The sequence below is a fragment of the Heloderma suspectum genome, chromosome 11 (genome assembly GCF_057233095.1).
Source record: "Heloderma suspectum isolate Gila_16-S chromosome 11, 16-S_ref, whole genome shotgun sequence".
NCBI lineage: Eukaryota > Metazoa > Chordata > Lepidosauria > Squamata > Helodermatidae > Heloderma > Heloderma suspectum.
Window position 1 is genome coordinate 11,727,011 of NC_139468.1, and position 27,186 is coordinate 11,754,196.

Consider the following 27,186-nt stretch of genomic DNA (forward strand, 5'->3'; position numbering starts at 1 on the left):
TAATGCAAGCTCAGGGAGTGGGCTTTTGGCGTTAAGAGCACTGGGCTGAGCATCCTATTCCTTTATTCTAGGTGTACGCTTGTTCCCCTGACTGACTGTTTTGTACCTGGCTCCAGTTGGAGCTTCTAGTAAAAAAGATACTAGTAAATACCCAAAGCCTGAAGTCTGTCCACCTTTTTGCTAACAGTACAAAGCTTCCAATTCTGTTAGTTTGATAGGCAGATTTTTGTAGAGACAATGGAAAACATTTTCTCCTCTTTAATCTTTTGTTTGCACTGGAAACACATGCATGACATACTCCCTTATGAACTTGCCCATGCTATAAGCCCAGTTTTGGAGGCTCTGCTGCTGTGTGTCCCACCACTGTTAGAGACATAGCAGACTGGCACAAAAGGGGGGGGGGGCTTTTCAGTGGTGGCACCAAAACTGTGAAACACCCTATCCTGGGAGGTACATGATTTTCCCTTTCCCTGTGTTGAGGTGGGCACTTAAAACGCATGTTTAAACAGGACTTCAATTGATAGTACTATGGATTTTTTAAGTAGTCTAAATTTACTCTGTTGCTATGATGATGCTTTGCACAGTTATTTTAGTGATTTTGTTCTTTATTGTATGTTATCTTTTTAAATATTTTGTAAGCCACTTTGAATACCACTTTTAGAAACATATTAAATAAAAATAATACCTAATTCCCCAAATATATGGTCTTCTCCTCTCTAATTTCTCCATGTGAGATACTAGTCATTAGAATAGAAATGACCTGCAGTTCCATTACACAAAATGTGTGTGTGTGTGTGTGTGTGTGTGTGTGTTTTAAAAGGGACAAGCAGTGGGAAACTACACATTTTACATTTAATGTGCAATATATGTATTTTGTACAAAAAGCCAAACCCTCCTACGAAGCAGCTTTCAATGCTCCTTTGGCAGGGAAAAAGAGCAAGGGACTAAAGTACACTACAGTATCTCCCTCACCTCCACCCACTTGCATGAAGTAATTATTTATAAACAGCTATAAAAGGACAGGGACCAATATGGGACTCGAGGGAACACCTGCTTTTTATGACTGGACATATAAAGAGGGTCACCTCCTCTTGTCTGGTGTTTTACAGCACATATATTAGGGATGGAGCTATCAGTAAATCAAATAGTTCTGCTTAATGGTCCAGTAGCAAAGGATGATTGGCATAACCTTGGAGAGATCAATGAACACTTTAAAGCAGGAGCTTGCTCCATACTAATGCAACAGCAATAATGTTGCTCTGTTCTATTAGTCCTCTCTGGATCGAATGCACTGCCTAAACACTAATCTGCCACTGGGATGCCATCCAATGTTTACTTCCATTAGTTTGGATCACTGTTGGTAACATTTTTTAAAAAACAAAAAACAAACAAAACACCAGGAGACAGTTGCAAACAAATGATTTATGGGCTAAAGTAAAATGCAAGATGATCTCGACTGCCTTCCAACAACTAGGAAAATGACAGTTAGAAATAAAAGTTTTTTTAAAGGATAATGAATGTTACCAGTGAAAACAGCATAGCTATTAAAACTAGATGCCATTTCACAAATTATATATAATTTTGAAAGGGCAAAAGAATTCCTCAATGTCTAGTGTTACAGTTTGATTAAAAAAAAACACATTAAAGCCACAAAATTATCTGGACTGACTGAGAAGGAAGACTCACAATGCCATTAATCATCTATACTGTTCTGTTACAGTTTAAAACTCTGTGCAATCACTGTATTGTTCATCCTCACCATATCTGTATGAGATTATCTCAGTTACATGGATGCTCCTTCAAATCCCTCTTTAAAATCACATAGTAAGCTGCCTTATACAGGGTCAGGCCATTGGTCCATCTAGTTCAGTACTGCTTGCACTGATTGGCAGCAGCTCTCCAGGATTACAGACAGAGGTCTTTCCCAGCTCTACTTTGAGATGGCAGGGATTGAACCTGGGGCCATTGTGCATGCAAAATATGTGCTCTCCCATTGAGCTGAAGCCTCTGGCACAAGCTTGCTCAGAAACCACAGCTACAAACCTACACCAATTTTCTCGAAGTAAATTCCACCAAAATAAAAGGGGGCTACTTCTGAGAAGATACTGTTAGCATTTGACTGTAAGCTGCCATACTAAACAGCACATAATTTCAGCATTTATCTTCCCCTCCCTATATTGACTACTTATATCATATTTTAGATTGCAACCTCCCTGGAGCAGGAATCTTTGTTGTTGCTGTGTAAAGTACCATGCACACTGACGGCACTATATAACTAATAAATAAACCAACAACATTAGGCTAACAGCTGGGATTTTGCATTCAATAGTGACTACATCAAAACATTGCCTTTTCATTATGCTGCCAGTTTATATAGCCAGCAAAATGTGACATCTACATGCTCACCCTTCAGATGGAGGTGCAGACTGCCTTGCTCTGTACACTGCCCTCATGTCCTGAAGAATAAGTGATGCAAAATATACAGCTCTGTGTAGAAATGTGCTGCTTCTTTGTTTTTTTGTTTTTTTTAAGGGGCTGTGGATATATCATTGACTTAACATATTTTTCTCCCACATTTTGACCCGAATAGGTACATACCGGAGCTTACAAAAAATAAGGCACACATTATACAGTATCAATAACCACCAATAAAATATTTTTTAAAATCCAACAGAAACACCAGTAGCTGATACAATTCCAATAAATGAATGAATGCTCTCTGCAATAATATTGTCTTCACTTGACATCTAAAAACTAGCACAGAAGGACCAAGGCATGCTTCCTTGGAGAACCAGTTCCATAATCCTCATGCCACCACTGAGAAGGTCCTGTCTGAAGTCACCATCCTTCCACATAACTGAAGGAGTGGGGTAATACGGAAAAGGGCCTCCTCCACAGAGAAGAAGGTAAGCCATGTTTTGTGTTCATGTGGGAGAAGAAGCCCCCATATGTAGCCCTGCTCACAGAAATGCCAATGTCTGTTTCTGCAGAAAGCATGTTTCACCTTACAGAACTATTAAACAAGACGCTAAAAACACACACGTTACCATCACCATTAAATGTTGTTATTGTCTTTATTGAAATGAATTGTTTACTGAAATGCTAGAATTGTTTATTGAAATGAACGTGATATAATTAAATGAAATGCTGTTGAAGATGGAGATGTGGTTCTTCCAGAAAATTTTGAATCAGAAAACAATGCTCTAAATTGATGGAGATCTAATTTAGCATGTTTATTGCATTTACATTTTATTTACTAAACTAAAAATGTAAGTCATATTAATTTTACTGAAAAGTTTTTCCAATAACCTGCTTCCGTATTTAAAGACTCCATTGAGCTTTGACCATTACTGCAACATGGCCTTGCAACAGTTATTATCGCTCTGATAACCTCCTGTTTGGATTATTGCAAAGTGTTATACATGAGGATACCATTGAAAACAGTCTGGAAACTTCAGTTATGGTGGCTACTGTTAACCTGGGGCAGCTACACTGTTAACTCACACTAATCAAAATAGTAATATTATGCCAATGCTCTGCTATCAACACTGGCTACCAGTCTGTTTCCAGGCCCAATTCAAAATTATTGTGGTTTAGGTATTCAAACAAATTCAAAGCTTTTCTTGGAAATTATTTTATTTGGAATACTTCTAAATATTTAGGCCATGACAACTCAATAGCATACAGTCATTCCCTGGCATTATTCAGAATTTAAGGAGGGAAAACATACTAGTTAACATACTAATTTTATCATGCCTGAAGAGCTGGGAACATCAATATTAGCCACCAGTAACTTGTCCCATTGATTCTAATGGATCTGCTCTAAGTCTGGATCCAACCCAGTACTGACTTTAAATGTTATTGTACTATATCCATTCCAGTTGCTGATTTGATTTGTAATGTGTTCATTCATTATGTGACCTATTTTATAAAACAATACATTTCTAAAAGTGGAAAATTATCCTAGTGAAACAGGTTCACCCCAAATTACTGTTTTTTGTTGTTGAAATGAATTTGACATATCTATTAAAATCTGGATATTATTTTTTGATATAAATTTTCTATGACTATTGAATTCCTCGTCTGTTTCAAATATCAGCCACTCTGTTTGAAATGTAAGCCACACATTCTGTGGAAAACTGATACACACATTAAAATTTGCACACACACGCACACACAAAAATAGAGCTGTGCCTTACCCCCTGCTCTTGGCAGATTTGGGTTAATCTTTCTAGTTGCTCATCTTGAATGACCTTTGCCTTCTCATATTGTTGAATCACCATCTCCATTTCCACTTTAACTGGTAGTACGTAGGCTGGATTCCAAAACAAAGCAGTTTTTGAGATTATCAGAAAAGATGGTCTTGCACCTAATAAACACAATTATCATATGACAGCAGCAAAGTTTTTGAAAGGGCAATCACAGATTAGTTACCATGGACAGAGACTTCATATCATATGAACTCAGGACCACTTAATGGAGGCAAGTTGGGACATGATATACCACTTGATAAATGTGATGTTAGATGGTCATGAGAGAGGACCCTTCAAAGAACTGGAGATCTGGCAATCTAAGTCTTTACATACTCCTAAGCTTTTCTCCACCCAATACAGGCTGAACAACAAATTCTGAGAGACATTCGCTCCACCAGTTAAAAAGACAGAGCCCCTCAAGTTTGAGTTGGGGAACCTACGTCATCTCAAACCAGCCTTTAAAAATGTTATTTTAAAAGGGAGTTTTCTCATTACCAATAAGAAAAATTATCCCAGTCTAGCAGTCATGGTTTTATTTAGGAACATTGAAGGAAGAAGGAAGCTGCCTTATACCAGGCCAAACTTCAGTCCATCTTGCCCGGTACTGTTTACTCAGACTCGCAGCAGCTCTCCAAGGACTCAGGCAGAGTTTTTTCACATGACCTGACACCGGAGGTCCTTCCAACAGGAGATGCCAGGGATTGAACCTGGGACCTTCTGCATGGAAAGCAAGTGTTCTACTGCTGAACTTCATTTCCTCCCTTTGCCCAGGCCAGGCAACTGGACATTTCTCTGGGTCCAAAGTTTCCTGCTGATTGAGTTAGGGATCATTTTAGTACAGAGTTCTACCACAGGTACTATGAAACTGGAATCTGATGCAAGAAAAAGTTGCTGTAGTAACACTGGTAATTTGTCCATCTTATCAATGAGAGCCATCCAGGTAAATGTTGACTTTATACTTCAGGGGTTCACAACCCGCAGCCACTTGAAGCCCCGCCCCCAGGCCTCAACTGTGTCTCCACCCCATGGGACTGGACTTATCTACACCCTCTCTCCCAGCAATCTTGATACAGATCACTCTTTTCCTGCCATTGCTACAAGCAAGGAAAGAGCGATCTGTATTAGGATCCCAGAAGGAAGAAGTGGAGGAAAGGTGTGTGCGCATGTGTATGCGTGTGTGCACAGTCCCCAAGCCAGCATCACATGAAGCCCTCAGGACCAAAAAGGTTACACACCCCTGTTCTACCTGAAAACATAGGAGGCACAAGCTATTGGGAAAAAAAGGCCTTTGACCGGGTCTCCTGGGACTTCCTTATTAAAACATTAGAAGCCTTTCAATTTCCCCCTGAGTTTATACATTGAATTAATATTCTATATCACTCACCCAGCTCGAGAGTGTTAACTAATGGCTTGATTTCTAAACATTTACCCATAGAAACAGGGATGTGCCAGGGCTGCCCACTGTCCCCCTTACTCTTTGATTTGTTGTTAGAACCACTGGCCTGTGCACTGAGGGCAGACCCAGAAATTAAAGGGATTAGACTGGGTGACATTGAACAAAAAATACGATTGTATGCGGATGATGCCCTAATGTCCCTTTCCAACACTTCAGAGTCCCTACCTAAGTTAATTACCACACTAAACCAATATAGCAAAGCCTCGGGTTACAGGGTGAACTGGGAGAAATCAGAGGTTATGCCCCTAGGAACCCCACATAGCAAGAAGGTTTATTCAGAATGGGGATTTAAACTTAGTGAAAATTCTTTCAAGAATTTAGGTCTCTCCATCCCTAAACTATTAAATAATTTAATTCCATATAACTTAGATCCCCTAACAGAGTACATAAGACTGGACACTGAATAGTCAAAGGGACTTGGATTAAGTTTGTGGGCCAAAGTGAATACCATTAAAATGAATATCCTCCCTAGGCTAATTTATGTGCTACGGGGAATCCCCTTTAAAATATATAAAACTTATTTTAATCTTGTGGATAAATTATTTAGAATGTTCTTATGGGAAGGAAAAAAGACCAAATTCTCTATTGCAAAAATGAGACTCTAAGTGCAGGAGGGAGGCTTCGGTCTGCCAGACCCGGGCACCTACCACACTGCCCATATTTTAACACAGGCATTGCACTGGTCTGAACCAAAAGGATCGGAAACCCCTGTCTGGGCGGTGATGGAGGGGCAAGTTTTGGAAGCCATGCTTGCACTATAGGCATTGGGCTCCTTCTGTGTGCGCCCTGGTCATCGCCAACTCTGCACCACTGCAGAGGCGGGGAACGTTTGGGTGCAACTGGGACTGATGCTGAAATTTGATCCTCACTCTCATGCAGGCCTCGCGCTTTGGAACAATCCCAAGATAGCTGTAGGGGCTTGACAAATATGCTGGAGACATTGGCTTTGTTTGTTGTTTATTCGTTTAGTCGCTTCTGACTCTTCGTGACTTCATGGACCAGCCCACGCCAGAGCTTCCTGTCGGCCGTCGCCACCCCCAGCTCCCCCAAGGTCGAGTCCGTCACCTCCAGAATATCATCCATCCATCTTGCCCTTGGTGGCCCCTCTTCCTTTTGCCTTCCACTTTCCCTAGCATCAGCATCGTCTCCAGGGTATCCTGTCTTCACAGTGGGCATTTTTCATTAAGCCAGTTGACAGATGAGCACCAAAATTTTGTAAATTTTGAGAATCTACTGATGACGGCTCCCCTCCCACCCATAGCTAGGTTGCAACATGCTCTCAGACCTAGATTTGGTCCTGCTGCCTTCTCAGCATCAGAATTCCCGTCACCATGGACAGTCCTCCAGTCAGCATCCTCCCTCCCTAAGCAAACACAAGTGGTATTTACCCAATTAACAAACTCCAGAAGTTTAATCTTTCTCATAAGCGTGGAACACCGAACTTGGCCAAGAGTGCCAACTTTCAGACTCAGTTTGGCATGCCCTAACAGCACAAATTTAAAAAAGCACCCTATATCTGAAATTAAGATTAATTGAACAAAAAATATTCTAAGAGCCTACTGGACACCTGATCCACTGTACCAGAAGAATGTAAGTGACTCTCCCCTTTGTTGGAGATGTCAAAAAACGAAAGGGACTCTAAGGCACATGCTCTGGAGTTGTCCAGTGCTGGAACTGTTCTGGAGGAATGTGGTTGAAAGGATCAAATTCACTCTTCAATTAGATTTTGAAATACTAGGCCATACAGTGGTGTTAGGACTTGGGCCATTAATATGGAAGAGTAACACTCCACTAACGGGCTGGTTGTTAAAGGTGACTCTAGTGGCTGAAAGATTGGTGCTCCAGGTGCAGAAGGCGAAACACCCACCCAGGACTAAAGCATGGTGTGAGACCATGTCATCTTTGGCCTTCCATGAATTAATGTTTAAACACCTGATGAAAGAGGCCTCCTGATTTGGCAGCCATATGTGGAACTGTTTGATTAATCACTCTTATTAAGTTATTTTCCCCTTTTGCTTTCATTTGAATATTATTTTGTCTGTCTGTGTTTTTGTTTTGTTTTTCCTGAGTTGGTCTTGAGGTGGAATCACTCAGGTGGTGGGGCATACTGGAGGGTGGGGGGAGGGAGGGCTGGTAGGGAAAAAGGACAGTAGGAAAAAGAAATGGAAATTCATGCAACGATGTCCAGGATTTGGGAATGTTTATTCATGTTTAATCAGTACAAAGACACAGACTAGCAGTTACTGATTTCTTGATACAGTCAGGGCCAGAAATACCAGAACAAGGATAACTGTTTTGGCAGTTGGCCTCTGTACACCACCACATTGAAGTTGAAAGGAAACACACTCAGATGGGAGCGAAGTCAGGACTTTCAGCTGTAATTCAAGGGGTGTGACAAAAGTGGGGCACTAACCATTCCGGAAGTACAGCCAGTGGCGCATACACACCCCCGTCATTGGTGGCTCATAAGTAATGGAACAAACCAACTTCATTTCAAACTTAAGGATCACCTTTAATACCTGGATGAAAATCCTTTGCAGACAATGACTGCCTGAAGTCTGGAACCCATGGACATGACCAAATGCTCAGTTTCCTCCCTCGAGATGCTTTGCCAGGCCTTGACTGCAGCTGCCTTCAGCTGCTGCTTGTTTGTGGGTCTTTCTGCCTTCGGTCTTGTCTTCAGTAAGTGAAAAGCATGCTCTTTTGGGTGGAAATCAGGTGACTGACTTGGCCATTGAAGAACAGCCCACTTCTTTGCCTTGAGAAACTCTTCGGTAGCTTTTGCTGTATGTTTTGGGTCATTATCCATCTGCAATATGAAGCGGCGTCCTATCAGTTTGGCAGCATTCGGCTGAATCTGAGCAGAAAGTATAGCTCTCTACACTTCAGAATTCATCCTGCTGCTTTTATCAGCAATCAGGTCATCAAGAAACACCAGTGACCCGGTTCCATTGGCAGCCATACATGCCCATGCCATAACACTGCCTCCACCATGTTTGGCAGATGATGTGGTATGCTTTGGATCATGAGCTGTTCCTTTCCCTCTCCATACTTTTCTCTTCCCATCATTCTGATACAAGTTAATCTTGGTCTCATCAGTCCAAAGAATCTCATTCCGGAACTGGGCAGGCTTTTTTAGGTGTTTGCTGGCAAAGGCTAATCTGGCCTGTCTGTTCTTGAGCGTTACCAGTGGTTTGCACCTTGTTGGGAAGCCTCTGCATTTACATTCATAAAGCTGTCTCTTGACTGTAGATGTTGACAATGACATGCCTACCTCTGCAAGAGCCTTCTTGACCTGGCTAGATGTTGTGAAAGGGTTCCTCTTCACCATGAGCAGAATTCTGCGGTCATCCACTTTAGTTGTCTTCCATGGTCTGCCAGGCCTTTTGCTGTTGCTGAGTCTGCCGGTTAATTCCTTCTTTTTCAGGATGTTCCAAACTGTTGTATTGGCCACTCCCACTGTTTTTGCTATCTCTCTGATGGGTTTATTTTCTTCCCTCAGCCTAATGATGGCCTTCTTCACTCGCATGGACACCTCTTTGGACCTCATGTTGGGAGTTCCAGTGAACAGCTACCAAATGCAAATGTAACACTCAGAACCACCTCCAGGCCTTTTATCTGCTTGATTGGTCATGGGGTGCCCAAGAAACAGGCCACACCTGGCCATGCAGCTGCTTGTCAGCCATTCATTCCATTACTTATGAGCCACCAATGATGCGTGTGTGTGTATGCCACTGGCTATACTTTCTGAATTGTTAGTGCCCCTTGAATTACAGCTGAAAGTCCCGACTTCACTCCCATCTGGGTGTGTTTCCTTTCAACTTCAATGTGGTGGTGTACAGAGGCCAACTGCCAAAACAGTTATCTTTGTTCCGATATTTCTGGCCCTGACTGTATATTGTTCTTTTGTGATATGAAATGAAAAACTAATAAACAATTATTAAGAAAAAAAAAAACTATTGGGAAAAACGCAAGTCTTTACAAATCTTTACAAAAGTGAATGATGACTTACCGTCAATAATTCTCTTGACTCTCCAAATTCTCAGTGTGATAATAAGGCTGATAGCATCCCATGGACTGCTTGGTCCATTAGCCACTGTAGATGCCACCATAGGAGCCAAGGATAAGATTATCACAGCACCATCAAATACCTAATATGAGAAGGATTTGATAAGTAGCATTGACATATTCTTTTTGAATGCAAATATCATATTGCATTCAGCTAAGCAAATGACAGGTCCAAGTCTAATTATTCCTCCTCTTCGGATCCAATTCAATTTGGATTCATACTGGCTTCTTGGTTTCTCCTGCTGTTATGTTTTATGCTGCTTTTATGTTATTTATTGCTGTTAAATTTCGACCTGTTAGCTGCTCTGACAGGTTTTTTTTACCTGAAGAGGAGGTTGGAAGCCCTTAAACAAATAAGAGTTTGGATTAATCAAACTTTGGGGGGCGGGGGCACGTCAAACTGTAGTTGTCCCTAAATATCAGTAAGACAGTAATCAAGAATCAGCTAAATGAGGTGTATTGCATAACAAGACCTAACAGTTGCCCTGAAATGGGCCACAGCTTTGGAGGACTGTGCAGTAATGCATTCGCACTGTGGCACTTAAGATGCTTTACATGCTTTATTGACATTTTCAAAGCCATCTAGAGAATGTTTAATTCTAGATTACCTCATGCAGACTACCTGGGGACATACCACAATAGAAATTACTCATTATCCATGTTTTAGCTCTGTAAGTATACACACATTTTAAAAAGAAAAACCGTACAAATACAGGTTCTATTGCATTTTAAATTCAACATGTTTTTTCTGCAAAGCTGATGAAAAAGGTCTTCGCTTGGGGAGGGGAAGGGGGGAAGTTTAGGAGGAAGAAACGATCCTACTTAGTGGAAGATTTTTTCTCTCCATCTGGCTAGAGAATCTAGTCTTGTTGGCACAACAGCCACAGCTGGGGAGGGACTACAGCTCAGTGGCAGAGCATGTGCTTTGTATTCAGAAAGCCCCAGGTTCAATCCCTGGAATGCCCTGGTTAAAAGGATCAGGCAGATGATGATGTGAAAGAGCTCTGCCTGCGACTCTGGATAAACACTACCAGCCAGCAGACAGAACTGGGTTAGATGAATAAACAGTCTGACCTGAAACAAGACAGCTTCCTATGTTGAACAGAAGACTTGCTGTTCCCTGCTATCAACCATTCTTCAAATTCTCTACAATAACGTGAACAGCACCCATCCCATAAGCAGCTTGGCCAGTTGGCCAGCACTGCTTTTCAGCGATCAGACAGCTCAAACTGTGAAGTCTAGAAGAGACCTTTAAGAGCAGTCCAGTTGTTCAGGGTATTCCAGGCCACACTAAAACTGGGGCTGGCAAGGACTCACATATGCTCTGCAATCTCCACACAGCTAGATTCATGGGCCAAACGTAACTGAATTCCAAAGAAAAGGGTTCCTTGGTTCCCTAGGAACAATTCCAATGCTTCTCTGTGTGTATCACAGCACCTAGTGTGAAACACAGGGTGAGCCCTATAACTAGGCAAGTGCAGATATCACTTTCTAGTGTTGCTTAATTACTAATGCCAAATTTGCTCTCAGGCTTTGTGCAAGGATGGGCATGCTACTAAAGATTAAACATACTTTTTTACTTACCTCTATTTTGTTTTCAATGTAGTCCCATATGCCAAGAACTACAATTCTCAAAACAGTCTAATAAAAAGGTATGTGGGGATACGGGGGTGAGGGAAGAGAGATAGAGAAAATTATCCTTCACTTTTTCACATGTTCATTTTTCTCTTGCAGCACTTACATTTGAAAACAAGATGATATATAGTTATACCAGTGTTCAAAATATGTATTTCTTCTGCCTGTTTTTTGAAGCTGTTGGATACTAAGGGACTTTCTCCTTCCACCTCAAAAGGCAACTTTTCATTTGGAACTGGTGACAGCTGTGGCTCAGGGCTACTTTCATGAGCTTGACAGGCAGCGACCACTGTGGTTTAATGTAGGGGGGGCTGAAGGTAGATTGGGATGAACTGGTAGAGGTTCATGTCAGTTTTGTATGTATTCAGTCATAAGTCTGTTCCATCCAATTTCTGCATCAGTCTGAATTTTTTTAAATGCACAAAAATGTGCACTACTTATCTTCGCATGCAACTTTTCTTAATATATGCATTTTTGTAAACAACCTTTTAGCCAAGAACTGCATTGCAAAATTTGAAGAAGTACGCAAACCTGTGTTCCAATACACAGAGTAGACTGGGAAGTTTGAATTAGGTCAGTTTGCTTTAAAATGTGGACCAAATGAAATTCTCCCCCATCCTTCAGTTTTAACAAATTACATCGGACAACATGTAGCTTTTCCATACATTTTATTCTTCTAAAAGCCAATATAAAGGTAATGCTCCTTTGGCTGGACTAAGACCTGTCAATGAGAGGGCAGCAAAAGAAACATTGGCTCAGTAAAAGGCCTTACTGAGTCTGTCATTATGTACTCCCAGGGGGCAGCAAGTGCTATAGAGTTTAATTTCCTTTTGGAAGAAAGATCGCTCAGCACTTACAATGCCTTTTCCAACTTCCTTTCATTTACAAATATACATGCTACGCATGGAGGAGGAAGAGAAGGCAGGCAAGCATCCAAACAAATTGTACTGGTCCTTTAATAATACCATTAGTTCCCCAAAGTAAGCAGCATGTCTTTGGATCCCTGAATGCCATGGACCCTACTTTCAAGCCAGATGTAAAAGGGCAGACCAGTTGGCTGCATTTCTAACTGTTCTCTTGCCCAACAGTGACAGAACAGAATCCCTATTTCAGCTGATGTTTTTCCACTAAACATACTACTCAGCAGTAAGCCCCAGTGTAATAGGTGCCATGCCTGTGGGTCAATTCTATGTAGGGCACTTAAAAGCAGGGTGTTTTGATTGGAGATGGGGCCAGAGGGGGTACCCCTCAGTGGTTGCATCTGTGGGACAGAATTTTCCCATCCCTGACCTAAATGTTTCTCCTCTCCCTCTTGTCTTCTAAATGCTAATGAAGAATTTAGTTGGGTTTGTTTTTAAAGTAAAAACTATAATCTGGAGGTTGGTAGGAAGTGAATTTAGAAATGCAACAGCTTCAGTAAAATGTATAATGTTCCAGTTGATAGTTTCCTTTAACACTGCTATGCTGTTGTCAATTCCAAACCTCTGGAGCTAAAGTGAAAATTGGCTGTGTGATCTTGCAGGGTGTTGTTGTTCATAAATCAAGATTGTTGGGGGAAACTTGGCAAGCACTTTCCTGAGCCAAACTTGTTCATTCCACCATCTGTGTGAGTTAGCAACACCTATCGGCTCTCCACACAAGACATTCAGTAATTTTTTTGTTCAAGTCTTTGCTGCTTGCCCAGTTAATATATCAATTTATTATTCAGTGACACAATGAGTCAACTTCACACCTTATTCAAAGTACTGGAACAAAATGTATTTCTAATAAGGGATAAATCTGACCTGGTACATTTAGTCTGGAATGGTTCAGGTCAGTTCTTGAACTGCAGAGGGCAGAAAAGGTACCTGATGTTCACTCTCCTTCTGAACTTTGAGAAATTAAAATCCTTGCTCACTGGCTTAGTATTTATGCACTTACAACGTTGTAGCTAAAGCTAATTAGTATGACTTAACAAAAGCGGAGAAGTTTAAGCGCTTAGGTATACGGAGGCAAGGCCCCCTGGCAGAGCTGACTCAGTGTAGGGATTGGGCCCAGCACCTCTGCAGACGCACCCCAAGAAGACATGGGAACTGATTCTGAGTCAGGCAGGGAGTGGGAGGAGGAAGGAGTTGTCGAGGTGTCAAGGTTGCAGGAGGGGGCCCCCGGTGAGAATATCAGTGCCAGAGAGGGTGAAGCCTGGCTGTAGTCTAATCAGTTGGATAGCAGCCCGGCCAGGCCCTCCCCTAAACCTGTAGGAACACAGACTCCTAAGGAAGAGGGGGAGGGGCTAATAAGAATAAGAGACCCCACAGTCAGACAAAAAGTAAGGAGCAACGCAAGGTTATGAGATGCTCCAAGGGACTTGCAGGAAGGGAGGTGACCCCATGGAAAGACCCACCTTGAGGGCAGGACTTGGTAGGCTACATAGTCTAAGAAGTGGGGTCTGCAGTAGCCAGCTGTAGTTTGGTAGCAACTCTTGTTCATAGAGTTTTAACCCATATAGTTACCTGAAGCCTACTGTATTATGCAAAGCATGCTAGGAAAGCTTGTTGTCAATTGCTTCATAAGGATGCTGTCTGTAGCCTGAAGCACAGCCTGTTTGTTTGTAGTTTGCATAATAAAAGTAACTGACTGTAAACACAGCTTGACTACAAAGGAAGCCAGAGGTTGGGCATGTGACACTCAGGGTGTTGTCAGCTACCACATATATTTGCTTTGCATTCACCCAGCTTTTTCCCTAGTCCAGGGATAAGCCACCTCTAAGCCTAGGGCTGCATGTGGCTCTTGGCCTAATTTTAAAAGCCCTCTGCATGCAACCAGTTCATACCTCTGGCAATAGCAATCTGTCCTTTCCCTGGCAGCCTGCTGCTTGGGAAGGAAGAGGAAGAGAGAGAAACAGGGATGAGGAAGAGAGAGAAACAGGGATGAGGAAGAGAGAGAAAACAGGGGACCTTTGCAATTTTGGCTCTGCCCCTGCCCACTGCTGGCTTCAGCCCCAAGAACGGCTGACATGCGGCCCCCAACTGATTCCTTACCAGGGAATGCAGCCCTGCCCTAAGAAAAAGAAGGGGTTTGCATGGCATTAACATTTCTTTGCCACTCATTAAACATAATAGTACTAAGGCTTTAAATCAGCCTTCCTCGACCTGGTGCCCTCCAGACTACTGGACTACAACTCCCATCACCCCTAGCCAGCATTGCAAATGACTGTGCTGGTTGGGAATGATGTAGTCCAACATGTCTGGAGGGCGCCAGGTTAGGGAAGGCTACCTTATATTACTGTTATTTCTCTATATTGCACCATGGGTGCGTATATGCTCGCAGAGCAATATCAGCGGGGGGGGGGGATCTCTGCCCCAAGGAACTTACAAACTTAATTTTGACAGGGAGGAGAAGGACAACTGGGGAGGAAGATGGAAGTGAAGACCACAGGGGAAAAAATATACCTAAGTAAGCACCAGAGGCCTACAATACTGGGCAGAACCAGAACTAAGCCCTCTGGCATGCTCCAGAGGCCTATAATTCTGATCACAACTGATCATATTGCCCATTTCCGACACTTCAAGTGATAATGGAGTAAGAAGAAAGATCTGTCAATAAATGTTGCTATTTATGGCCCTCTTTATGTAGTCTAGAGAGACTTAACAGGACATTCTGTGCTCTTATTCAGAAGCTCATCTGCACAATTTGTCTCCCTTCCTCTTGCCCAGCACATTAAGGTTAGCTGGAGAAATCCTGCTCAAGGAACTAAAAACATCTTGAGTTCCCATGAAAAACAAATTTAGAGCACAATCCTACATCCCATAGACAGCATCTGAGGAAGATAGGATTTTTCAATTTCCCAGGTCCAAGCTTGTAGACAGCACTACGAGCTCATAGCTGGAAAACCATGCTCCCTGCCCCCTTATAGCTCGTGCAAAGAGAACTACATCGCCTCTTCGCTTGTAACACAGAGCATGGAAGGGTGAAAATGGGGCATTCCTGGGGGCAGGGATGGGAGGAGACCACAGAAGCTGTTTTAGACAGCTTCCTATGTGGTCTCCAGCCCCGTTCCTGCCCTCGCCCCGAAAACAACCATCTATAGCAAAGTGTGGGGCGCCTGCAGCATGGAAGGAATCCTCTCCTCTGTGATGCTTCTGCCTTGCATTGGATAGGTGGTCGCCTCCAACTTCAGGGGAGGTCAGAGGTGCCCATCTATCTCTACAGGACTGCATTCTCATTGGGGGACAGAAGGAACCCAGTCTGTTTTATTTAATTTTTCATCTTACCTCTAAGATGCTCAAGGTGGCATACATGGTCCCCCACCCTTTTATGCTCTCAACAACCCTCACAATCAGAGCATTTCCAAAGCAGTCTGCTCTGCCTGCTGGGGAAGGAAGACGACAGCAACCCCAACGCCCACTTGAGAAGGGATGCGCTTTGAACCTGAGAACCAGAGTTCTCATCATTATCATTAGTTTTTTTTGTACTCAATGTTTCCATAGTAAATCATGACCAAGTGGCTTACAGTAATGTACACTAGAAAAGGGCGTGCGGGGGGGGGGGGCTTTTTAGCTTAGAAAAAGACATAAAGGGGAGAGTATGACAGCTGTGTGTAAAATTATGCATGGTGCGGAGAAAGTGGAGATGGAGAAGTTGTTCTTTCTGTCTCATACTAGAAGCTGGAGTCAGCCAATGAAGCTGAATGGTGGGAGATTCAGGAAGCACTTCTTCACATTGCACACAGTTAAACTATGGAATCTGCTACCAGAAGATGTAGTGATGGGCATCAACTTGGATAGCTTTAAAAAGGGGTTAGACAAATTCATGGAAAGCTATTAATGGCTGTATTTTATCTCCAGTATCAGAGGCAGTATGCTTCTCAATTCCAGTTGCTGGGGAACTTGGGGATGGATGATGCTATTGCATTCATTTCCTGTTGTGGGCTTCCCATAAACATCTGGTTGGCCACTGTGTGTGAGCAGAATGCTGGACTACATAGTGCTTTGGTCTGATCCAGCACAGCTCTTCTAATGTAACAATACAGAATAGAACATAGCAATGTTCCAAGATAATTAATTAACAATTCAACATATAATAAAGAAAGAATCAATATTTCAACAACTCTACCAAAATATCCCATATTAATACATCCAATATTACACTAACTGGATAGTACACTAACAATTCATGCTAAAGCTCAGCAATAAAAATACTTAAGACAGAATCCCAATTTACAACAAAACATATCAATTCAAACTAAACAGGATAAGAGAATGAAACAAAATATATGATCTCATATCTAACAATTCATTTCGAAATAAATCAGCAAAACTGAATAAATCTACAATCAACACATCAGCAAGCCAATCAAAAACATCTCATACCAATAAATTGAAAATTGCATTAAGGTTGAACAATCTCCTAATAATTTTCATTAATAAGGCCTAACAAAATTCATTTGTCACACAATTCACTTACTTTTCACATTTCACTTACCTCTGAAAAGAACACAGAGAGGATAACTAGACTGATCCAGTGAATAACTCCAGCAAACTGTGATGCACTTGAAACTGCAATTAAACACAGTATAATGAGGTATACCTTTAGTGTAACAGCAAGTAAGTTCCATATTATATATACACATACTAGACATAACCTTTTTTTTTAGAAAAAGGTATCATACTCAAGCATGCCTTGCCATGGCTGACTCCAGAGATGACTAAGAGATGTGAGCTCATTTGAGACATCACTAACCATCACTTAAGTGCAAATTATGGTTTTGTACTCCAAAAAGTATAGGCAGCACCATGATTTAGAGCTGCTTGCCTGCTTTCATTTTCTATCTGCTTAGCATTCCAATTTCTCAGATCCACAGGTAGAGCTAACTCCAAGTTTGAAGGAGCCCTCATACATTGGTGCCCAGCTTTAAGAACACCTGCTCCCTCCCATTGTGAATTCCCTCCTCCTTTACTAGCTTTAACTATGATTTAGCATTACATCTGCACTGTCATGATTAACTTGATCAGGTTGCCACTTAAACAGGATTTGCAAACCTGCTTCAAACCCTGTATTAAGATGGAAACTCTGGTTATCATTAACCATGACTGGCAGTGGTGTGGCTGTAATGCTGAACCATGGTGATGACATCCAGGAAAGGTAGGAGGAATTTGCACTGGAGAGGCAAAGGAGTGCACATTCTAGTAGCTGGGCCCCTATTTACCAACTGATTTGCAGCACTACATCTGCACTTGGCCCTAGTCTTTGGAATCAGACTAATACTTTTTCAGTTTGTTTTGGAGAGCCATTACGTTTTTGATGCAAAACAGTCAAAAAAGCAGAACATAAAAGTATCCAGGGCTAGACTAATAGAAACTTTAGTCTCACAGACAGTCAAGTAAGGATAAAGGTTACTCAACAGACACAAAACACCCACAAATCATGAGACTGGCCTTCAATTTGCCCCACATTACACCTTCCTGTATCCAAATTTAGGATGTGGAAAAAGCACACTACTAAATGGTGGGTGGCTGACCGACCATGTTTAATGCTGGATTTTTCTGGAGAAAGTACAGGGCTTATCATATACCAGGCTCACAGTGCAAAATGTCCCACAACAGACCTGATGTTGGCCTGAGTTTTGTGATGCGTGAAAGTAAGGCTTGAAAACTGCAGCTACCAGCACCAAAAAGACCTTAGGAAGCACATTTGATTCTGTAACATGCATCTCTCACAGAGGCTTATCGCTTTAGGAAGATCCAGTCCACTTCTTTATATCACAAACTGCTTGTGTATAACATTCCAAAATAGCTTTAAGAGTATGCATGAGTGGATGATTATTTGTTTTGTCTTTCTCCCACTGAGGGAAAAAAGCTTCAGGTATCAATGTTGTATGCACTGCAGACAAGAGGAAAAACAGCATGCTGTAGCAGAATATTAAACCATTAGAGTGAACATGCAATGCAACAAACAATATATCCGCCTTTTAATTATAAAAGGTATTTTTAAGACCCTAGAACTCAAATAGCTACTGTACTGATGCATTTCTAGCCCTGTTTCTGCACTGTGAAAGGTAAGAGCAGAAAAACTCAGCTACATTGTAAACTTTCAGCAACATCCTGATGTTTGCAATAAGGGGAAATGGAAATATGCTACTAACAAGGTAAAAATCTAAGCCGTATGTTGGAAGGGGCACAGGAATGTGCAATTGTCTGCTTGCCCTCTAGTGTTCAAGCAAAAATATACACAGTGGAACATACTAAAAGCCATAACAGAAACTGCAGGATCTGGAGGTGTTCCCCACTTTGCTATATTTATTTATTTATTTATTACATTTCTATACTGCCCAATAGCCAAAGTGTTCTATACTACTGACAGTGAATGCTGATGGGCATTTCAAAGAGTAGAAATACATTTCATATCTTTAGTTAAATTATGTATTTCATTTGTAGGCTGCCCTACAACAAACAGTTATCAGGTAGGCTTGTTGTTGTTCAGTCGTTAAGTCATGTCCGACTCTTCGTGACCCCATGGACCATAACACGTCAGGCCTTCCTGTCCTCCTCTCTCTCCCAGAGTGTGCTCAAGTTCATGTTCATTGCATCGGTGATGCTATCTAACCATCTCATCCTCTGCCGTCCCCTTCTCTTTTTGCTTTCAATCTTTCCCAGCATCGGGGTCTTTTCTAGTGAGTCTTCTCTTCGCATTAGGCGGCCAAAATATTTGAGCTTCAGCTTCAGTATCTGTCCTTCCAGTGAACAGTCGGGGTTGATTTCCTTTAGGATTGACTGATTTGACCTCCTTGCAGTCCAGGGGACTCGTAAGAGTCTTCTCCATCACCACAGTTCAAAAGCATCAATTCTTTGGCGCTCAGCCTTCCTTATAGTCCAGCTCTCACAGCCATACACTGCTACTGGGAAAACCATAGCTTTGATTATACGAACCTTTGTCAGCAAGGTGATGTCTCTGCTTCTTAATATGCTGTCTAGGTTTGCCATAGCTTTCCTCCCAAGGAGCAAGTGTCTCTTAATTTCATGGCTACAGTCACTGTCTGCGGTGATCTTGGAGCCCAAGAAAGTAAAATCTGTCACTGCTTCCATTTGTTCCCCTTCTATATGCCAGGAAGTGATGGGGCCAGATGCCATGATCTTAGTTTTTTTTAATGTTGAGTTTCAAACCAGCTTTTGCACTCTCCACTTTCACCCTCAGCAAGAGGCTCTTTAGATCCTCTTCGCTTTCTGCCATTAGGGTGGTATCGTCTGCGTATCTGAGGTTGTTGATAATTCTCCCGGCAATCTTAATTCCGACCTGTGATTCATCCAACCCGGTGTTTCTCATGATGTACTCTGCATATAAGTTAAATAAGCAGGGCGACAATATGCAGCCTTGTCGTACTCCTTTCCCAATGTTGAACCAATCAGTTGTTCCAAGTCCAGTTCATGCTGTTGCTTCTTGACCCTCATACAGGTTTCTCAGGAGACAGGTAAGGTGGTCTGGTACTCCCATCTCTTTAGGAATTTGCCAAAGTTTGTTGTGATCCACATAATCAAAGGCTTTAGCGTAGTCAATGAAGCAGAAGTAGATGCTTTTCTGGAATTTTCTTGCTTTCTCCATGATCCAGCAAATGTTGGTTATTTGATCTCTAGTTCCTCTGCCTCTTTGAAACCCCGCTTGTACTTCCAGTAGTTCTCAGTTCACATACTGCTGAAGCCTAGCTTGTAGGATTTTGAGCATAAACTTGCTGGCATGTGAAATGAGCGCAATTGTACGGTAGTTTGAACATTCTTTGGCATTGCCCTTCTTTGGAATTGGAACGTAAACTGACCTTTTCCAGTCTTGTGGCCACTGTTGAGTGTTCCAAATTTGTTGGCATATTGAGTGCAGCACTTTCACAGCATCATCTTTTAGGATTTTAAATAGCTCGGCTGGAATACTGTCATCTCCGCTAGCTTTGCTATTACTAATGCTTCCTAAGGCCCACTTGACTTCACTCTCGAGGATGTCTGGCTCAAGTTCAGTGACCGCACCATCATGGCTATCAGGGACATTCAGATCTTTCCTGTATAGTTCTTCTGTGTATTCTTTCCACCTCTTCTTAATCTCTTCTGCTTCTGTTAGGTCCCTGCCTTCTTTGTCCTTTATCATGCCTTTCTTTGCACAAAACATTCCCTTGATATCTCCAATTTTCTTGAAGAGATCTCTAGTCTTTCCCATTCTATTGTTTTCCTCGATTTCTTTGCATTGTTCATTTAAGAAGGCCTTCTTGTCTCTCCTTGCTATTCTCTGGAACTCTGCATTCAGTTGGATATATCTTCCCCTTTCTCCTTTGCTTTTTGCTTCCTTTCTTTCCTCAGCTACTTGTAAAGCCTCATCAGACAGCCACTTGGCTTTCTTGCATTTCTTCTTCTTTGGGATGGATTGGGTTGCTGCCTCCTGAACAATGTTACGGACCTCCGACCATAATTCCTCAGGCACTGTCTATCAGATCTAATCCCTGAAATCTATTCAACACCTCCACTGTATATTCATAAGGGATATGATTTAGGTCATACCTGAATGGTTTAGTGGTTTTCCCTACGTTCTTCAATTTAAGCCGGAATTTTGCAAGAAGCAGCTCATTATCTGAGCCACAGTCAGCTCCAGGTCTTGTTTTTACTGACTGCATAGAGCTTCTCCATCTTTGGCTGCAAGGTACATAATCAATCTGATTTCGATATTGACCACCTGGTGATGTCCATGTGTAGAGTCGCCTCTTGTGTTGTTGGAAAAGAGTGTTTGCTATGATCAGCGTGTTCTCTTGGCAAAACTCTATTAGCCTTTGCCCTGCTTCATTTTGTACACCAAGGCCATGCTTGCCTGTTATTCCAGTTATTCCTTGACTTCCTACTTTAGCATTCCAATCCCCTATGATGAAAAGGGCATCTTTTTTTGGTGTTCGTTCTAGAAGGTGTTGTAGGTCTTCATAGAACCGATCAACCTCAGCTTCTTCGGCCTCAGTGGTTGGGGCATAGACTTGAATTACTGTGATGTTGAATGGTTTGCCTTGGATTCGTACTGAGATCATTCTGTCGTTTTTGAGATTGTATCCCAGTACTGCTTTTCCCACCCTTTTGTTGACTATGAGTGCTACTCCGTTTCTTCTAAGGGATTCTTGCCCACAGTAGTAAATATAATGGTCACCTGAATTAAATTCGCCCATGCTTGTCCATTTTAGTTTGCTGATTCCCAAGATGTCGATGTTCAATCTTGCCATCTCATGTTTGACCACCTCCAGCTTACCTTGATTCACTGATCTTACATTTCAGGTTCCTAAGCAATATTGTTCTTTACAACATCGAACTTTCTTTTCACCACCAGACACATCCACAGCTGAGTGTCCTTTCGGCTTTGACCCAGCCGCTTCGCTCTTTCTGGAGCTACTTGGAAATTCCCTCTGCTCTTCCCCAGTAGTATATTGGACACCTTCCGACCTGAGGGGCTCATCTTCCGGCGTCATATCTTTTAGAAAAATGTTGATATTTTCCATGGGATTTTCTTGGCAAGAATACTTGAGTGGGTTGCCATTTCCTTCTCCAGTGGATCACATTTTGTCAGAACTCTCTGCCATGACCTGTCCATCTTGGATGACCCTGCATGGCATAGCTCATGGCTTCACTGAGTTACGCAAGCCTCTTCGCCACGACAAGGCAGTGATCCATGAAGGGGCAGGTAGGCTTACTTACAGAATATAAACAAATTGAAAACAATACAAAGAGTAATACAATAAAATGTAATGCAGCATTAAAAGAAACTAAAAATTAATATTAAAATATAGAGCAGTGAATAAAACATAAGCCCTAAACTGATTTAAAAGCTACAGCAAGATTTAAAACGCCTGGGGGGGAATCTTTGCCTGGCACTGAAAGGACATTAAAATAGGTACCAGGGAAGCTTCCCTGTGGAACACATTCCATCACTGGGGTTTAGGGCATTCCACAAGCTGGGATTTTCAAAATTTTTAGGATTCAGACATTATTGCCCCAATACAAAAAGTAAGATCCAGAAAGTAGGCAGCCTCACATGGGTCCTTTCAATGTGAAACTGGATGCACGTCCCTATCCAAGCCCTGTTAAAGTTGGCTGGATGCATCTTTTTGATCCAGATGTTGATTTATGTACAGGGTCATAGTTAACTACCCAAGACTACAGCAGAATTTGGCCTGTATCTATGCAAAACAAATGTGTATGAACTGTGTGAGACACATTAAAAAATGCAAGACAGAAAGCTGTGATGAGCTGCAGCTTCTCCCCACATGAGCATACAGCACTGGTAAACAACCCAACAGTGCAGGATTGCTAAGTAACTTATAGAGACAGAGTTCTTCGCTTTCTGACTCAAACATATAAACTTTATAGAAAAAAGAGGGTAGACAGAAAATAATAGGAAGAGAGAGGGAGGGAGGGGGAGAGAGGGAATGGAACAGATGTATATATATATGTGAGTCAGGTATATGTGTGTGCGAGAGAAAATGAGAATGGACAGATGGGGTGTGCCTGATGAAGAACCTGGGAATCTCAAGGGAGAAACAGTGTGGAATGGTGGTGATCTCAAGAGAAAGAAAGAGTAGGATGACTCTGACCCCACTCATCAACAGCACCCAGGCCCTGAGATTACCTCCATGGGAATACGGCCCTCAATGGAAAAAATGTTGACTGTTCCTGATATAAAGCAACACAGGAGCTCATGGAAAAGTTCCAATGTTTAGCCACATATTTTGTCTTAGCTTCATACAAAAAACCCTAGCTAAAATATTAGTCCATGGCAAAGTTACCTCCTCTGCTATTTGCTATTCACCCCTATTATAACTGGAAGTTGTTTGGCTGGTAGCAGAATGCCAGAGGGTCTAACTTTCTGATTAGAGACTACAAATATCGAAGGCCAGGCCCTGAAAGTCACCTCCCAAACTAGAGAAAACAACTCAACCCTCTAATAATGTCTCTGTATTGTGCTGATGGTGTTTTCCTCTATTTCCCACTCCTAGCTGGGCAAAGCAGTTGTGCCATATCCCCTGCTTAAAAGAAGACTTGCAAACAATGTAAACAGCTGGAGGGAAGTAGCAAGGGAATGCTAACAACCACGTGCCATCCTCCATCCAGTTACTCCAGTTGCAAAAACATCTTTTTTGGCACAGGATCTAGCACAACAGCTTCTCCTGGCTGATTCCCCTCTCCTCCTCCAGCCCCCAGGGGCACTCCAGTAAGCACAGCCCAGGGAGAGGAATGTGGAACAGCCAATGCAGGAGCTGATGTAACACTCAAATTGCTCCCTGGTTGTAGAGGTAATGCCAGCATGGGCAATCAGAACAGATCTGGCCATGGATTTAGGATGTCCTACACCACCACTAATTTACAGTAATGGATTAGGCTGCCTACTTCTTCTAAGCAAAATGGACAACAGGATTTATGCAATGGATTATGCAAACAATGAGCTTAGCATTAAAATGGCATTGTATTTCTGTTTTCATTACAGGTCCCCTTCTCTCCCCAACTGGTTAAAATCAGGCATTAAAGAAAATGCTGTCTGGGGAGGGACCAACAGCAATACATTCAGGGTTCCTGGTACCTCCAGATAAAAGGTTCTGGTAGGAAATAATGAGACAGACCTCTGCTTCAGACACCAGAATGCTGCTGCCAGTCAGAGCAGAGAATACTGGGCTAGATGGACAAATAGTATGACTGATATAAGGAAGAAGCCTATGTTCTCAAACTGTAGCTGTAAACATTAACATATAAATCATGTGACTCTATTCATTTCCACAGATGGCAAACAAATGGTTCTTGCTAGACAAATGAAGGTAGGCTAAGCAAACTCTAGTACAAGAGTCTAAACTATTTCTAACTTTTGAAACAACCAAAACACATTTAAAGTTATTGCTGGGTTTTTTTCCCTTTATTTAAAATACTTTCATTTAACAGCTTTTTGCACAGACATATCATGAAAGGTCTCTTAACAGAATACAAGTAAAACCTCACTTATCCAAATGGCTTGGAGAACACTAAACACGCTGGAATAAACAAGTTTGGATAAATGGGAATTAGTAGCACATCATTCTAATAAGATGTTTTCAAAAGTGTTAGCAACTGGAAATAATGCTTCTGTGTCTTTAATTTGCAGCTCTAGAATCGGCCTGCACAAGTCAGTGCTACCTGTTGAAATTATATTACTGTATGATGGAGAGCGATCATAGCTCAGTGGTACAGCACATGATTTGCATGCAGAAAATCTCAGGTTCAATCCCTGGCATCTCCAGTTACAAGGACTGGGTAGCAAGTGATGAGAAAGACCTTTGCCTGAGACACTGGCATGATGCTTCAAGCCAGAGCAGACAATAAAAGGATCGATGTGGACAGTCTGACCTGGTATACAGCAGCTTCCTATGTTCCTCCTAATTTTTAAGCCCATTTCATGTCCAGGAGGAGGCTTTAACAACAATAAAAGCTACAGCTATTGGGCACTCTGAGCTGTGTCCACAGTCCAGGGTCAGGGTAGAGGGCAGATTGTCACTGCTCTGATGAAAACAGATTAATAAATTCTAGAGTAAGCCTCAGAGGATGCTGTCAGTCAAAGGCTAGTAGGATGGGAAATACAGAATAGAAAGGACTTTAGGGCATTTCCAGTACATCAATTAGAATGGCAGATTAATTTCTTAGGGTTCATAACAAAGTCCGACAGAGAGGACTTGTGTTCTAGACCTTTTCAGCTAGAAGACTGTGGCTGTAACCAGGGTTGGAAAGGCCCCATGAATCTACAGATTTGATGTTGTTCTCAGTGGTGCTTTACACATTAAAAGTGTAGTTCTAAGATCTTGTTTACGCATACACCTAAAAGTATAAAGAGGGAATGCAACAATCAGCATTAGCAACCATATGCATCATAAAGAGGCTCTTGCATCAGAGTTGGGACTGACTGGCTTCCTGTTGAGCACATATTCCATGGCAAACTCAAGTGTATTGTTGTAAAAATGTAAAATGGTCCTTAGGGATTTATTTTCTTAGGAATATGAAATTCTTCTTTTGTCCTGTGCTGATATCTAGGAGTCTTGGATTGGATCCAAAAGGTTCCCTTCTTCTATTGAAAGGAAGGCTCCTTCTGTTGGAGGAAAGGAAACTTTGGAACAACCCTTCGATCTCCACAACACCCTTGTAGTTTCGTATGTGTACAGCCTCAATAGATTTGATTTGGTCCCAGCTTTTCAAATACAAATGCTTCCATCACCTTGTAGGACCAAATCATATGCCAACGTTCTGAATATATGGACTATAACCTCTACAAGAAATGTAGTAAGCACTCCACATGTGAGGTGCTTGGAAAACATTGAAATACACATTTGAATGAGGGAGACAGAGTTGGAACTAGCACAAAAGAAGGGTCAATACACCAGAACTTCACCATGTTCTGTACACTTTACAGCTCACACATTCTACACACCATTTCCAAGACAATCCCACCCACTCTCCCCCAACACACATTAACCTGAACACCATGTCTTTTGATCAAAGGTTTCAGAAAAAAACAAAAGCCTGCTACTCACACTGGAGAAGCTTTATATCTATTAGAAGTTCCAGAGTCAGAAGAATCACCACCAATACTACACAGGCTACCAGGAAACTGTTGAGGCTTGCACTGAGCAAAAATACCTGCCACACAGCTGCTCGCCTCCCGCAGCACGGTTTAAGCCAGTTAGATCTGAAGAAATAAAACAGGAGGGGAAGCAAGAAGTGGGGAGGGGGGAGACAGAAAAAAGGTAGATGGGTAAAGAGAAATAGGACAGAAACACTTTGGCTGTTTGCACGAGCAGAAGGAATTTTGAGTGCTTTAGTTTCTATTTCAAACTTTCTGACCAGTCAGCTTATAGAAGAAGTATGCATCCTTGTGTATGTTTCATACTTTAAGTACAAATTCCAGAGAGATAGCGGTGTTAGTGTAGAAAATACACACAGATACATGTTTTTGGCACCTTAAAGACTCCCTTATTGTTATACAAGCATTCAAGGAATAGAGCTCACTCTATCAGATCAGTACACTAAGTACAGTTATACCTGCAGTACACAGAACACAATCCTCCTGTAGCAGTTCTGACCTTTTTCTTCAAAACAGGGCATTTTGGATCAGACCAAGGGCATTCTGTTCTCACAGTAGCCAACCAGACGTCTATGGGAAGCCCACAAGTAGGACAAGAATGCAATGGCACCATTGCTCTCACATTCCCCAGCAACTAGTATACACAGGCATACTGCCTCTGAAACTGGTGGGAATATATAGTCATCATGACTAGTAGCCATTGATTACTTATCCTTGATGAATTGCTCTAATCTACTTTTAAAGCCATCCACGTTGATGGCCATCACTACTGTAATCCAGGACTCCTTTGTATAATACTGTTTAAAAATACACAAGCATTTCTAGATAGAAAAATGACTCTTACTGGATGATTAATGCATATAATTATGTATTATTCCACATTCCCATAAATTTGCTCCTCAAATAAGGGATTCTCTACCTAGATATGGCATCTGGCAAATCATATAAAAACACAAGTTTCTTTTCAGAGGGACAGCTGTGTTAGTCTGCAAAACAACGACAAAAAGCATATTATGGCACCTTAAATATTTTTTGTTTTGCTTCTATACATATCTCCTTGTCTTTCTGTTTACTGCTCCTTGTCTTTCCTACATAGACATCTAACCCCAATCCCAATGACCCTGCCCTTCACTATCTTCCTTATTAAAAACAAATATGAAAGCCAGGGTTATGAAAGCCAAGAAAGCTGAGTTA

At 41.9% G+C, this 27,186-nt stretch overlaps 1 protein-coding gene across 8 annotated transcripts in view; it reads right to left on the reverse strand.

Moving 5' to 3' along the window:
• The window catches only part of TMEM266 (transmembrane protein 266), a 113,543-nt gene that overhangs the window by 20,019 nt on the left and 66,338 nt on the right, over window positions 1-27,186 (reverse strand). For all 8 annotated transcript variants that reach the window (XM_084816819.1, XM_084816814.1, XM_084816820.1 and 5 more), the window contains 5 exons: window positions 25,943-26,097; window positions 16,873-16,946; window positions 11,362-11,418; window positions 9,722-9,860; window positions 4,200-4,315 (listed from right to left, as the gene is read on the reverse strand). In XM_084816819.1, coding sequence (XP_084672945.1) covers window positions 4,200-4,315; window positions 9,722-9,860; window positions 11,362-11,418; window positions 16,873-16,946; window positions 25,943-26,097 — 541 coding nt within the window. The remainder of the gene's footprint in view (window positions 1-4,199; window positions 4,316-9,721; window positions 9,861-11,361; window positions 11,419-16,872; window positions 16,947-25,942; window positions 26,098-27,186) is intronic.